The sequence below is a fragment of the Xiphias gladius genome, chromosome 18, assembly GCF_016859285.1.
Source record: "Xiphias gladius isolate SHS-SW01 ecotype Sanya breed wild chromosome 18, ASM1685928v1, whole genome shotgun sequence".
Lineage (NCBI taxonomy): Eukaryota > Metazoa > Chordata > Actinopteri > Istiophoriformes > Xiphiidae > Xiphias > Xiphias gladius.
The window spans coordinates 22890538-22905269 of NC_053417.1; the positions used below are offsets into that span (position 1 = coordinate 22890538).

Consider the following 14732-nt stretch of genomic DNA (forward strand, 5'->3'; position numbering starts at 1 on the left):
GCAGTTAAAGAGCTTATTAAATATCAGATATGTCTATATATAACTACCAATGAGAGCAACAATAATTAGAGATCAATCAATTACAGAATTATCAATCATAGGACTGTAAGTGCTTCATTATTACTGGATGGGATTGATCGCCCCAGGCGTGATAACAGGTGGCAGTTGCAATGTCTACTGCAAAAACAAAAAATAAGAGCTACTCTTTTATTAGACTCAGGGCCCAGTGTTAACCCTTTTCAAGCAAGAGTTCATTGTTTCTATGCCTCGCTCATTCCTCTGTTGTTTTCATACAATGGTTAATTACTTACCTCAAATCCTTCTCCTTTTAGACCATTAATGGCACAATGTCTGTGGGGCCTCCTCTAACCACTGGAACAAAAAGTGACTGAGGAGTCTGTGACCACAGGTGTGAATATTTAATAGAATAACTATTTTATTAGAAGAGACCAACAACAGAGTGAGTGGAGCTGAGCAAGACAGTGAGCGAAAGAGAGTGAGAGAGAGTGAGAGAGAAAGAGAGAGAGAGAGAGAGAGAGAGAAGGGGGTTAGGGCTACAGTTTGTGATTCAGAATTATTAGAGATAGTAGACACACGTCTTCCTGCAGTAAACCTCACAGAGCCATGAAGATTTGTAACAACCTGTATCATCAACCAGCAGTTTTAGTGGTGAATATTCAGTGTTATAAACCAGGGTACATTGTACATGCTTGATGCAAACAAGTACTGCAAAGCCCATTAAAAAAACCAAATTAATGGTTAAATGATTTTTTTTTTTTCCTGAGTTTCGGTAGACTGAGCTTTTGGTTCATGGTCCTAAAATTTCGTTATTTTTCACCTGATGAGTTATCAATGTACAGATGTGTTCTTAGAGATTATATATACATTTCGGGGGAAAATATTTGAGAGAAGAATTTAAGTCTTACATTTTGTATTTCTAAAGTACATAAAATCCAGGAAAAGTTGAAATTTAGTCACTTTGCCACCACAGTAGTTTTGTTTTAAAAAAAACCAACAAACAAAAAAACAAACAAACTGCTATCTATAGCTAGAAATGTGTTCCCTTCGTCTCCAAACAGTCTACATACAGTAAATTAACCTTTGAAACATGGTGAAATGCCATTTACAAATTAAAGTACAGCAGAATTTGTGCATTAAGGAATCAAATTTCAACAATGAAGAAGAGCTGTGAGTTTGCAGCTCTGCAAGCATGCACAGAACACGAAAAACATACTTCAATAAACAGCATGCATTTTAATTAAAAAAAAAAGATAATTAAAAAAATGTCTAAAATTCAACATAAACCAACCAGTGAATGCAAAGAGTAACGCTCAAATAAATCGGTAACCTTATTGTTACAACAGCTGGTGATAATGCAAGTTATATAAAAAAATACACATAAAAAAATGATGAAGCCTTTTAGTGAAAAAAGCTTAGTGTGCTAGAGTTACAGCAGAGGGAGCATTCCTCCTGTCCTCTCCTGGGTTTCCTCCTTTTTTTTTCTCCTTTTCTCCATGGTCCCTTTGCTCTTCCGGTGTTTGCCCTGGACCTGCCAGCGGCATCTCAGAAATATCGCACTTACTTCCACAGTTTCCCATCAAAGTCTGAATGACGAGGTGGGAGAGGGAAATCGTATCAGCAAAACCTAATGCTTCTTATCTTAGGCTACACTGTGGCTGTAAGGAAGTAACTGCTGGAAGTGAATTTACTTTTTAATTGCAGAATGTCGGCTCACCCTTATTGCAGTCTTTGGTCATATCTCTCTCTTTCAGTAGGTTGTTTTTGTAGTCTGTGGATTGTGGCAGACACCAGGGTTACGAGAACTCAAAATGCACAAATTTGTTAAGGTAGGTCATGTTTGTTTACTGCATGTGTGTGGAGGAGGATTACTGTACCTGAATTCACAGGTCCTTGGTTACAGGTCTTCAGCTCTTTGCAGTCTAATGACATTTCGCCTCCACTGATCATATTTCCCCTGCACAAAGTGAATAATGTTTTGCTTAAAATTGGATTCCATTTAAAAGGAAAAATGGTATATAATTTACAATATAGTAATGACTTGCCTTTCAGATCTATGCAGCTCATACTCCAGCCCTTAAAAGGAAAAAAAAAAAAAATTAACATGCAATCTCAAACACATCGTGTCAACAAAATGTGACCCTTGCACACTGTGCTCTACACTCCCAACCATAATGAATATGCCTTTTATAATTATAAAGTACAAGCAAGTTGTCAGATACAAGACAAGAACCTTGAGAGAGTTTATGGGTTGTACGCACACACACGCACATACACACAATACCTCTCTTTTTGCGTCGTCGTGTCAGCACAATGACAGCGACAACGATGAACGCCAGCAGTAAGAACGTTGCCAGGAAGTAGCCCAGATGCTGCACAAAATAACCTCGATGCTCGGGGAGGATGACATTCACCACCCGTGGACTCTCCACCTCATCAGTCCCTAAAGGCAGAAAATGGATACAATCAAACAGCACCTTCCAATAGTAAAAGTTCCACACTGTAAATACCAAGCGAACTCAAGGAACCCCTCAAATAAAATAACAACGGGATGAACTGTAGAGGATTGATGGTCATATTTGAACAGGGATATATAGGATTGGTAGAGGGGATTAACTTAATGGTAATAAACAAGGATCTCACTGAAATGCTTTTCTACATAACCAACATTTTTTATTCCCCCAGGGCCGCCTTCTTTTTCATTTAAGTCCAAAAGCCAGAGACAGAGGAAGGGAAAGCAGGAGTTAAATGTCAAAATGCTGTTGGGCGGTAATGACTTCCAGACCTGATGTCATGCAGCTGTTATTCTTTTTTTCTCTTCTCAGAAAAACACAGGCCGACCAGAAGAGAGGAGGAGAAGTGTGAGGAAACAGACACAATTTCTGTAATTTGGTTTGTCCGCATGTCTATATTAGTTTTCCATTTAGGACTTTTCTCGTCGTCTTGCAAAAACACGCTAGTTTATTTTCTGCATGCATGGAAAATAAATCTGACACCTCTCAGTAAAGCTCATCAGTGAACTCTACAGTCTGACAGGCCAGTCTATATAAATATCTGAATTCACTGCAGGCAGCAGCCAGTCTCAAAGTGACTCAGACCTTTTGTGTAAGCTTTCTAGATAGTTGACAATAACAAATAAAAAATGAAAAGTACGGAATATACATAATGGGCTTGAAGATGCAAAAACATATCAACTACAAACTACTCTATGTATACTATAAAGACAGTGTATTGTACCACAGCTACTTTTGCAGAATAAACATTCAATGCATGTTAACAGAGCTGTTGCTATTATAGTCTTTCAGTATCTCCCTAAATTCAAAAGCAGCCTAATCACATAAGCCAGAGCAGGGAAAAAGTAATTGATTTATGAAACATATTAAACCTTTTCCTCTTGAATATTTGTCTCAAATATAGCTGCAGTCAATCATGAAAAAACAAAAGAAAAGGTTTTTCTGACTCAATCACCCACTTCCTTTAGTGGGAGCTCTGTTGGTAATTATTGCCTGTCATTGTTTAATGTATCTAATTTGCATGAAACTACAAAGACACGTCCAAGGTCATCGTCTCCAGAGCTCAACTGTCACAACCAGAGCAGCCATGTCCCAGCAGTAGCTCATTTCCATTTTCTTGACAGATCTGACAAGTGTGTATGTGTTAAGGGTTATTTCACATATGCTGCGCAGAGGTTACCCTGTGTTTTGTTTTGTTTTTTCCCCCGCAGGACATGCATCATTTGCAAGTCAATGAACTTCAGGAAAGCATCTTTGTTTTCAAAGATAAAGATTTCTGCTGCGTTGCTGACAGCTCACAAATTTCTTCATGATTACGAAGAAATAATGTTGTGTTCGATCTTGCCATCAATAATTATAGCATCACAGTGGATGCTCTCATGTCATTTGTAATTTCAGATGATTGCTGGCGCCTCTGTGAGCACAAACAACTTGGTCTTAATCTAACAGACAAGATCAGCAGTGTGTAAAGAAGTGAATTCCTAGCTGAGGTTTACTCAGAGGACGTGGGCAGGATGCCATCGATCCCCATGTGCATTTCTCCACAACATACTTTACCAAGTTATTTAATGGGCTGTTATTTCTTTAAAGGGAGAGGAGGATCTATAGTCTAACACACACTTTCATCCCCGCCCCCTACTTTGCTCTTTCATGCCACAGCTGGTCCAGATGTTGAACAGATGTATCAGACTTCCTTTGACTGCTGGTAAACACGCCTCAACCAGAGGCTGATACACATCGGCAGATAAACAGAGCAGAAACTGAGAGTAAAGCGGGATAAACCAAACTCGAGATACAGTGTAACCAGTCTAGACACGACGTTTTGAAAATGGGGTCAAATGGAGGAAAAAACAAAAGATATATCTCACTCCCTAAATTGCTAGCTGATGGAACGTCTCATCTGCTCGGGATCTTTAAAATGTCTCCAGCTGTAAACGAAAAAGCTGCATATCAAAAAAAAGTCGGCTAGGAAAATGAGACCACTTCCGCTGCTGCCAATTTAAAGACATTTACCGTGGACAGCTTCTCAAGCCAGAACTGCAAATAGATGACTCCAAAAAACCCCGCTTATCAATTTGCAATGCTGGATTCACAGTCAACCAACAGAAAGATTTCTTTCTTTCCTTCTTTCTTTCTTTCTTTCTTTCTTTCTTTCATAACTAGCATCTACATTCCTTCTACAACCTCCCGCCCTCTTCAGCTCAGACACAAAAACAGAGGCTGAGAAGAAACTGGCGAGAAGAGGAACTGATTTAACTGACCAACTATGCCTATAAATATAACAAAGAAAAAAAAACCTGGAGCAGTGTTCTCACTGCATGGACAATCCTGGCAAGAAACCATATGGGGAAAAATATTTACCAGTACTAACGTCTGGAAAAACAAAGTTCTGGTGGTGTCTCTTGTTTTTAATTCTAAGTGGCTTACTTGGTTCTGGCTCATTATTCTGGACAATTCTGGGCGCTGTAGTCGGGGCAGATGGAAGCGGAGGTCCCACAGTGAGCCTGAAAATGCGTCTCTCGTGCAGACCACAGTAGTGGTGGTGCAGGTGGCAGGAGTACAGGCCTTTGTCAACAGGCTTCAACTCAGAGATGGACAGTGAGAAGTCCCCTAATGTAAACGCGTCCTCAGCAACGCTCATCTTGCTCTGGGCGAAGAGCGGTCCGTAATCCCGGCGCTCTCCGGAGGCATAGAGGTCCACCAGGCGGTCAGCCCTGTCAGGACGCACTCCGGGCGGCTGGAAGTCCCAATGAGCCACCTGCTGCTGGTCCTCCTGGAGACCCTCTCTCCACAGGGGGCGCCGGTTCACACAGGGCAATACCACTGAGCTGCCCAATAAGACCACGAATACAGTCTTCTCTCCATCCCAGTAGCGTTTCTCTTTCCGAGCTGGAAACATAAGAGTGGGAGATGCATTGCCAGATAAGGTATTTCACACATCGAGGCTAACGGAATAGCATCGGGCTGTATGATTAGGAGGCCTCACCTGACTTAGTGACATTGAGCTGGATTTGAATGGATTGGTGAATCTGGCAGTAATGATGGTGCAGATTGCAAGTATAAACTCCTCTGTCGGTTGTGATCACATCTGAAAAAGAAAAGCATCCAAAAAAAACGTAAGATGAAATCATACATGGAAGAGTGAGATTTTCACGGTGCTTCTGGAAAATAGAGAAGTCTCACTGTTGATGATAAGGGAGAAGTTGCCATCATTGAAACCAAAGTCTGGGATGGAGATGCGTCCTTTGTTGAATCCATTGTAGACCCTCTGGCGGCCTCCAGGAGACATATCCAGGACTCGCTCTACAGAATACTCTGGGCTGCTGCGGACCACGTCCCAGTGCACCACCCTCTGACGGTCCTTCAGTCTGTCCTGGGTCCAAACCATGCGAGGGCTGTGGCAAGGCAGAACGGCCCTAGACCCTGCAGGCAGGGTGATGTTCTTGGCCTCCACCACCACACCAATTCCGCCGCTGCTGCTCTGACCCCATGCTGACACAAATAAATAACCACATGTGCTCAGAAGATCAATGTAGAAATGACAGAAAAAGAAGCATGAAACATGGGTTACTATGCATGAAGCCTTTATACATGAAGAGAAAGAAAAATGTCTTACCTCCAGGCATGAGGAGCACAGCAACAACTGAAACAGAAACAAAAAACATGAATAATAAGAGGTGTAGCCCACTGAAACTCTTAATGCATACTGCCTGCTGTTGCTGTATTACATGTTTTTCAGTGATAAAAGCCTGTTCACCGACTAAGCCTTGAGAAATATTTATAATTAAAACCAGCAACAATGGCTTTAGTGGCCAGAGAGTTTAAACTTGACCTGGACTGAACCAACAGCGAAAGATTTCAGAGCTGGAGTAGATGTGGGTTCAGTGAAAGGACTGTTTACAGTAACTCGAGAAGCAAGGACCCGGTAAAATAGGCAAGAGTTTATAACCAAAAAAGTTCCTCAAAGGACAACAAGACCAGAAATCACATACCAGGTGGCGACAATATTCTGTGGAAATATATTTTGTTGTTTGTTTTCACACTTTAGGGATAGGAAATTTTTCCTACGGCACATTTGCTATTTCGGATCCATTTTCCCACAGTGCAGTTTCGTAGTCTGTTTACTGAAAGGCCAGCGGAGATGCATGCAGCCAAAGCATACAGAGCCTCTATTCATCCAGGCTGCTGGCTTGTTGCAAGGCCATGATCCTGAGGGGATGAAGAACCGGGCTGCTATTCAGCTCACTTCAGTCACACTACCTGGTGTCATAAGTCCAGGAACATATACGTGTATTTTTTACTGTACTGGTAGTGGGTACTGTGAACTATAGAGACTAGAGGTGCAGAGCCTTCAGTATGGTCTATAGATAGATTTGAAAACGCCATGATTAATTAACACTTTTCAAAACCCAAGTAACAAAGTGGAGTCACACAGGGCATCAACAAATTGAAAAAGATCATTAGATGTTATGATAAAAGAGATAAAAACCGATTCCAGCAGTGTGAGATAGAAGAAAGAAAACTGAAATAATAAGATTCAAGTAAAATAACGAAAGAACAAAACTAAAATGAAATCTAGATAAGTTCTCTGATAGAAGTATGCTTCAAGGAGAGTTTTAAAATATGTTGCTGACTCAGCAGACCTGATTTCATCAGGCAGGTCATCCCAGAGCAGTGAGGCCGTGGCTTTATAACGCTCTGCTCCCTCTAGTTCTAAGCCAGGCCTCTGGGACAGTTAAAAGACCTATGCCCCAGGGTCTCAAACTCTTCACGGGCTCTCATGGTCCTGAGCAAGAGGAATACATGGCGAGTGGTCAAAGGCGTATGGCAATGAAAAGCCTCTAAAGTAATCAGTGAGATCTTAAAATCTATTCTAAAACACACTATGCCAGTGTAAGTAAAACTGGTGTGATGTGGGCATGATTTTTCACGGTTCTGGTTAAAAGCCCGACGGCTGAATTCTGTACGGCAGTCGATCAATAGATTTTCAGTCCAGGCCAATAAAGCCTTGAGAATTTTCAAATCCGGAAATTACTGAGCCTTTTGCAACGACTCATAATACCAAGTTTGATTAGCAAGCAACCAGTGACAACTGCTACAAAACACTATAAGGCTTTATAGGAGGTTTGATACAAGTTGCATGACCATCCATCCAGGTGTTTTGCTCACCATGGCTGAACATGGTTGAGTCCCTTCATGCGAGCACAGGCAATAGACATGTGCAGAGAGGTTTCATTTCACCACACTGAAATTCTAATTAACGGGAGCGTTGCTACTGCGTTTTTATGCAGGGACTTGTGCCCAGCAGTGCATGCAGTGATTGCACCAAGTGTGCACCGGTATATAATAATACTTCAAGCTGAGATAATTTATTTCAGCGCGCGCACACACACACACACACACACACACACACACACACACACACACACACACACACACACAGAGGCATCAGAGAGGAGACCTCATGCTGGAAAACTTCAGCGGGTTTTCTGTTGAAGGGTATAAACTTTCCTGCAGAAGGTAAAACAAAGTGTCCCAGCCCCTGTAATTTTCTCTCATCTCTCCTACAGACACACACGGGCTGGTGACTCACACTAAAGACTTAACAATGTGCTGCTGAATTACCACCAATAATAACAGACATTTAGCAAATGACCTGCAGAATCACTGTTGTCATTTGTGAACCAATGAACAGAAAGCCATTCCTAAGGTAAAATGCAAAAAAAGGTTTTATATGAACGACTCAAATAAAAAGCATGAATTCGCTCATTGTAATTTCTGTGATTCATGGGTTTTGTAAGTCTGTGAAGTTTACTCACAGCTCCGTCACAGGTTGAGAAGGGAATCAAATAAATGTGTGCAGTTGCAGACTCAGCTAAATATACAAAGATACATTCAGGGGCCTGGAGAGCCTACTGGCTGCCCTGTACATAACACTCACCCATTAAATGGCGGCCAAGACTCTCAGGTATTTTTAGTCATCCATGTGTAGACACAAGGTACTTTCCATTGTGTTGGCCATCATAAATAGATACTATGCCATTTTACAGTGGTAAAAAGTAACCAAGTACATTTACTCAAGTAGTGCACCAGTAGTACAGTTTGGATATACTTTTACTTTACATGATAACTTGTCATGTTTCAGATCTCTATGTGTTGTTAGCAGTTCCAACAAAGACTGATTTGATCTTTAAACATCTTAGATGAATTCTTAAAATAAACGTTTGAGGCACAATGAGGTAAAATTATCTAATGTTTCATGAAAAAAAACAAAAAAAAACACAAAGATTAGAGACGAGTCCAAAAAAATGAAAACAAATCTGAGCGGCAGAACTTTGTTTTTTCTGCTTTCCTACCCATTAATCATCTCAGCGGATTTATCTTGTGACACACTGGACGGGCCCAGCCTGTCAGCTCGGAACCACTGGACTAAACCACAGAACTGTATATACATCGCAGTCACACGGCCTATAGTACTTCTGGTTTTGGTACATTTGTACTTTAGATTTCTGAATGCAGGACTGTTACTCTAATTGAGTATTTTACTTTGTATTGGTACTTTCACTTAAGCAGAGGGTCTGACTACTTGTTTCACCTCTGTCATCACATACCATTGCATTATGAGTTTGTAACTTGTTGAATAAGATTTGTTTTCTTTATAATGTGTATTGCTTTGTATAGATGTACAGTATATGGATTTGGTGTTTTATGGATTGTATTATTTCAGAAAATAAAAAACTATTTTGGACGCAGTGTAAATGCATATATTCATCTTCGTGTAACTGATGGTAGAGCTCCATTTGGGACCATGCACACCGGCGCACAATGGCGATGCCCAAATGTCAAATCTGTAAAGACAGCTATAGAACAAGACATTGGGATCAGCGTGTGGGAACCTTTTTCAGAGAAAATTCCTTTCTGCTGAACTAGGTGGGCTCAGAGAGCGGAGGGGTTGTCTACTAGTTGTTACTTTAGTTTTGACCTTGTCATTTTCGGCCTGGAATGAGTAGATACACGTTCATAATCTTATTGTGTTCAAATCACCAGCTCCGGTCTTTTGCATGGCATGCTGCTGGCACCCGTTAATTAAGACAGAGCCCGTCGTAAACAAGGCTGGAGTGGTAATCCCCCTCCTCCACGTCGCCCGGGCTCAAAGCAGCCCACTGGTGGTGAAACACTCATTACTGACACGTATAATGACTGGCTGCTGGCTTGTGCTGACTCCTCTACTCTGACCGCAGTTAACTAGAAACACATTGTAGCCGAAGCCATAAAAATCCAACATAAACATTATACCAGTGTATATCAACGGGCCCTGGCTGGTCCCAGCCGCGCGGCGCTACTTTATACTGTGCAATGCTCCTTTTCACGCTCAGGTCCATGTACCCTACCCGTGCTCGATCCATGCTATGCCCGGAACTCTGAATGTTTCTGAATATAGGCTGCCGATAGGAAAAAAATACAACAAAACAACAGTTTGCAATCTTGAGTAAGACTATTTACGCAGGGAATTCAGTTTGAAATCAGATAGATAGATAGATAGATCAGTCGGGGTTTCAAAAGTGTGGCAATACAATGTAAATGGTTATACATTATTTCTAAATATCAAAATATAAATAACATCATGCGGGCTGTTAGGTCAACAATTAATAGAAAGCATTCATACATAAATAAATACAAGAGATAAACAAACAACACTGAAAATAAGCAGCTTTCAGATTTTTTCTAAAAATCGTATACTTACCGCCACTAAAACTAGATTTAAAAAAAAAATCTTCATGCTGTTGTTAATACTAAATGAACAAATCAATGCGTGAGTCCTGCTTTTAACAATCAACAATTGTACCGCAACTAAAACCCTATATTAAAAAAAAAAAAGGAAAAGAAGAAGAGGAGGAAGAATATTGTTGGGTCAACATCAGCTGTTTACATCTTAAAAACATTCTGAGGAACCAATGTTGAAAATCTTATTTAAAAGAAGATTTTCACAGTGCAGCAGAGCAGACCTGAGAACCGAGTAGCTCTCGACTTTTGTTCCCGACGGGTAATTCTAACCTGGATCCAATTAAGTGCACAAAGAAAGTTTCCTCGAGTCATTATTGTTTTATTCTCAAAATAAAAAAACAACTGAAGAACTTACTCTGAAGGAGAACCATATCGAGGGGCATCTTTTTCGTAGTGCGGACAGCGGAGCGGAAAGCCCGTCGGAGGTCGTGCGCGCTTTGAAGGATAAAACACAAGAATGCCCCAAGTTCGCCGAGCACCAGCTCAGCTGTATTTTTGTTGTAATCTTGCCGCCTGGAGGCTAAAGACGCTCCGCCTCCGCCAGCCCACGAAATCCAATACCTTTGGTGCTGCGCTTTTCCCAACAAACATGTGCAATAACAGAACAATAAACGCCGCAAGGTTCTGTGGAAAAGTACTGGACAAATAGGAAAACAGCGGTCGTCCACATTTAAACGCCACCGGATTTCAAAACATCGGATTTGTGATTGATTCCAATCAGTCATGGATTGATTGATTCCACCAATCACAAATTGAGAGGCCTTATAATAGGAGATAGGAGACCACGACCGAACAAAAGATAACTTTAGGATATTGCAGTGTACGTTTGTTTACATCAGTTTTCCTGCTAAACACAAAAGGTAGAAAAAAAAAAAAAAAAAAAAGGCTTATATTTTCAATCCCGTTTAGTCGAGAAACAGAAATGCTTTGAATTTAAAACAAGTAAACCATAAGGAAAGGATTCTAGAAAGTTCTTCCTCATTTTCCCCCCTTTTTTTAAATTTCAGACAGGCTGGTGCTGTGAAGATGACCACAGTGGTGACAATGGTAATTCCAGAGTGAATGTATCTTTTTTTCAGGGCTTTTGCACAATACTGCCATCCACAGTATGAAGAGGAAAAATGTAAGCCGTTCTACAGCTCTACTATCGGGCTGAAATAATGGCAACAGAAAATTACAGCACACCGTGCTTTGGGCTTGACAGAGAAAGATCTTTATTAGATTATGTACACGTGGTTAAAAATAATGGTATATACCATCTTCGTACGGAATATGTCCTCATCAGTGAAACATGCTTCAATTAAGCTGCAAAACACAGAGAGCAGGCTGACTGTTTTAACTGTGAAGCGTGTTGAAGGGAACCACCCAGTCTGAGGGATGTGACACCATCTCAAACCACCGTCACTGTTTCTCACTGCCTTTTGTTTCCATGCTGTTTAATGAAGATCTTAGGTGCACTCCATCCCTCTGGGGCCTTCTTCAGTCCAGCTCGTGTCCAAATCCTCTTTAGATCCTCCTCAAATCGTTTCTGTGCAGGATAAAGACACACAGTTGGTCATGTTAGTATATAAATTAAACTCATGTTCCATTAGTTATGGAAAATTGGGTTGTACTTAGAGCACAACAGCATACAAGACTCACAACAATTCTACACAACATAGACGTCTTCTTTAGTTGAGTAAAGACTTTGTTGTCAGTAAGACAGTATACTGTATATCATGATCAATTACACTCAGTTAAACAATTCAAGTTAAATACGACCAATGGTGTAAATTTTCTTATAAAACTATTACACATCATGCTGATATTAATTTGCTGCAAAGAACAGACCAACAAATCATCTGACCCATAAGTATGACAAGATTCTTATTTGACAAAAGACTCCTTTTAGAGAAAACTCTCACCTGTTTTTTCCTCCCCCTGCCCTCCAGCACTCTCCTTTTCAAGAATTTAATCCGTTTTTGCAGCTTCTTATATTTATGCCGGTTCATCTTCCGCCGTCTTATCTTCAGAACATTCTTACATCTAAGGGGTGTTGCCAGGCCCCTCTCATCCTCCAAAACAGGGACGGAGATGGGCGGCAGCACCTTCTCTTCCAGCAGCTCTACGTCCTCCTGTGGCAGAGCGGACTCCAGCAGCGGAGGAAGGGAGTAGCGCAGGGAGAGCCAGCTCTCCAGAGGACTTACTGACAGTTTACGTGGCACAAGAGCCTCGTCCAGTTCTGGCTCAAGCTGCATCCATCGAGGGGGAGGTGTGCTGTCTGCTGTTGTTGAGTAGTTTCTCAGTTTCTGTTCTGGTGAAAAGCAGTAAGCAGGGACGGCTGGTTGTACACATCCATTCAAAATGTCTCCATGGGTCTGAAATGCACCTGGGTATTAAGAGAAAAGAAATTATGTAATCTTAACTAACATTACAGGGAATGCAGTTTAAAATGAGATTAGAGAGACATATTTGTTTATACTTACAAGTTACTCTACGTAATAGACTGAGACGAGGGATGACCTTTGAAGTAAACATTGTTAATGATCATCCAAATAAAGTCATCAGGAATGGGTTGACTGGTCACTTGTCCTGTGGATATGAGCAAAATACTGTGTGTTAGTCCCAGCTCTTCTGTAAAGCTTTCAAACTAGTGATGTAACAGTAAGTTTATAACTTTATAAAAATTATATTAAATGTAGCACCAGTGAACCCAGAGAACTCGCACCACATACTTGTATATTGATAATAAAATTCTTATGAGTCTCTTGAATAATTTTCATTATCAATTAATCTGAAAATTATTTCCTCAATTAATTGGTTAATGGTTTAGTCTATATAATTTCAGAAAATGGTACAAAATGCATCAGCAGGTTAAGCTAGATAGTCCAAACATCCTTCTCCCCAGCATCACTTTCCAGCTCCTCCTGGGGGACCCCGAGGTGTTCGCGGGCCAGATGAGATATGTAGTCTCTCCAGCGTGTTCTGGGTCTACCCCAGGGCCCCCTAGCAGTTGGACGTGCCGAGAAAAAGCCTCCAATGGAAGGCGCCTAGGAAGCATCCTGATCAGATGCCCAATTCACCACAACTGGCTCCTTTTTGACATGGAGGAGCAGTGACTCTACTCCTAGCTCGCTCTGGATGTGCAAGCTCCTTACCCTATCTGTAAGAGTCCAGCCAACCTACAATTAATCAATTACCAAAATTGTTGCCGATTCATTTTCTGTGGACTGACTAATCAGTTAATTGACTAATCGTTGTTGTTCTGGATTAGCCGGTTAATAAATTAGTTAACTGACAGAAAATTCAAATGGTTAATCGTTCAAGTCAAGCTTGGTTCCAGCTTCTAAAATATGAGGATGTTTTAGCTTCTCTCGGTTTTATAACATTGCAAAGTGAAATATCTTCGGGTTTTGGACTGTTGGTCGAACAAAGTAAGAAAGTTGAAGCGTTGCCTTGAGCTCTATAAAAATACGATAATGAACATGACTGTCAGTTGCAGTCACGCTGTGTGTCAACATGTCCATCCTCGGGTTTAGGTTAGTCGATATAGGTAGCTGACCGGCGGTTAGTGATGACCTCAACTACTTTAAAAACCATGAAATGCACAGACGTTACCGAGAAAATGCACATAAATCAGTATTAAAATAAACAATGGAGTAATTTTCTAGTTGCCGGGTGTTCCCGGCATACAGCATTGTAGTGCTTGGGTTGTTGCTAATGTTAGCTAGCAAGGTAGCTCCGCTTTGGACGTGAAAGTCGCGATATTATCACTAAAAAAAATAAAGCTACGAAAGTTTCTGCTATCAAATACCTGACAACACGAATAAAATAAACGTGCTCATTTTAAAAACAGGGTTAAGTTACCTATTATTACTGTGACCGGAGTCTTCGGCTTCAATGTGACTTCGGAAGCCCAGATCCGGCCGGTGCGACACAAATTTACTGCGCTTCCTGTGTCTCAGAGAGGGAGAAAGGTTCCGCAGGAGCGCATATACATATATATACACACACACACACACACACACACACACACACACACACACACACACACACATATATATATTCTTCTCAAAGAAGAAGATATGTTTTGTCCGGATGCCTGTAGCTTTGTTACGGTTTCTTTTGCTTGTACTTACTGTCATTCTGCAATTATAAAATGAAATAAATAAAACCTAGTGATCGCCTACTTTTCATAGTTGAATACTACTGTGGAGACCTATGCTCGGCGACATACAACAGATAAGTTGAAGGTTTAAGTGACTCCACTGGAGGGCACTGACAATCTAACTAGCAACGGTGGGTGTGAAAATGAAACATTAACCTTCAACGTTTCAGTGAGAAAGACCATGAGTTTGATTCAGGCGAGGTCTGCGTCCTCAGTTTGCCTGAATACAGTTCAGCAATGAAATGCACATGTAAGGTAAATAACAGCGA

At 41.0% G+C, this 14732-nt stretch overlaps 2 protein-coding genes across 4 annotated transcripts; both read right to left on the reverse strand.

Annotated features, from left to right (window-relative positions):
- Nucleotides 1-433: 433 nt before the first annotated feature.
- On the reverse strand, nucleotides 434-6019 carry LOC120803575 (matrix remodeling-associated protein 8-like). 2 transcript variants are annotated; one of them, XM_040152169.1, is made up of 8 exons: nucleotides 5715-6019; nucleotides 5518-5619; nucleotides 4959-5420; nucleotides 2303-2461; nucleotides 2064-2094; nucleotides 1896-1975; nucleotides 1710-1789; nucleotides 434-1604 (listed from the first exon to the last, which is right to left on the reverse strand). In XM_040152169.1, exons 1-7 carry the CDS (start codon nucleotides 5917-5919, stop codon nucleotides 1713-1715), a joined length of 1116 nt encoding a protein of 371 aa, XP_040008103.1. In that variant the 5' UTR covers nucleotides 5920-6019; the 3' UTR covers nucleotides 434-1604; nucleotides 1710-1712. The 2 variants fall into 2 exon arrangements, with proteins under 2 accessions (XP_040008103.1, XP_040008102.1); XM_040152168.1 differs by having other exon boundaries at nucleotides 441-1604; nucleotides 1736-1789.
- Nucleotides 6020-11506: 5487 nt separating this feature from the next.
- Nucleotides 11507-14292, reverse strand: aurkaip1 (aurora kinase A interacting protein 1). 2 transcript variants are annotated; one of them, XM_040152170.1, is made up of 4 exons: nucleotides 14163-14292; nucleotides 12782-12887; nucleotides 12221-12684; nucleotides 11507-11844 (listed from the first exon to the last, which is right to left on the reverse strand). In XM_040152170.1, exons 2-4 carry the CDS (start codon nucleotides 12831-12833, stop codon nucleotides 11728-11730), a joined length of 633 nt encoding a protein of 210 aa, XP_040008104.1. In that variant the 5' UTR covers nucleotides 12834-12887; nucleotides 14163-14292; the 3' UTR covers nucleotides 11507-11727. The 2 variants fall into 2 exon arrangements, with proteins under 2 accessions (XP_040008104.1, XP_040008105.1); XM_040152171.1 differs by having other exon boundaries at nucleotides 11740-11848; nucleotides 12224-12684.
- Nucleotides 14293-14732: the final 440 nt, after the last annotated feature.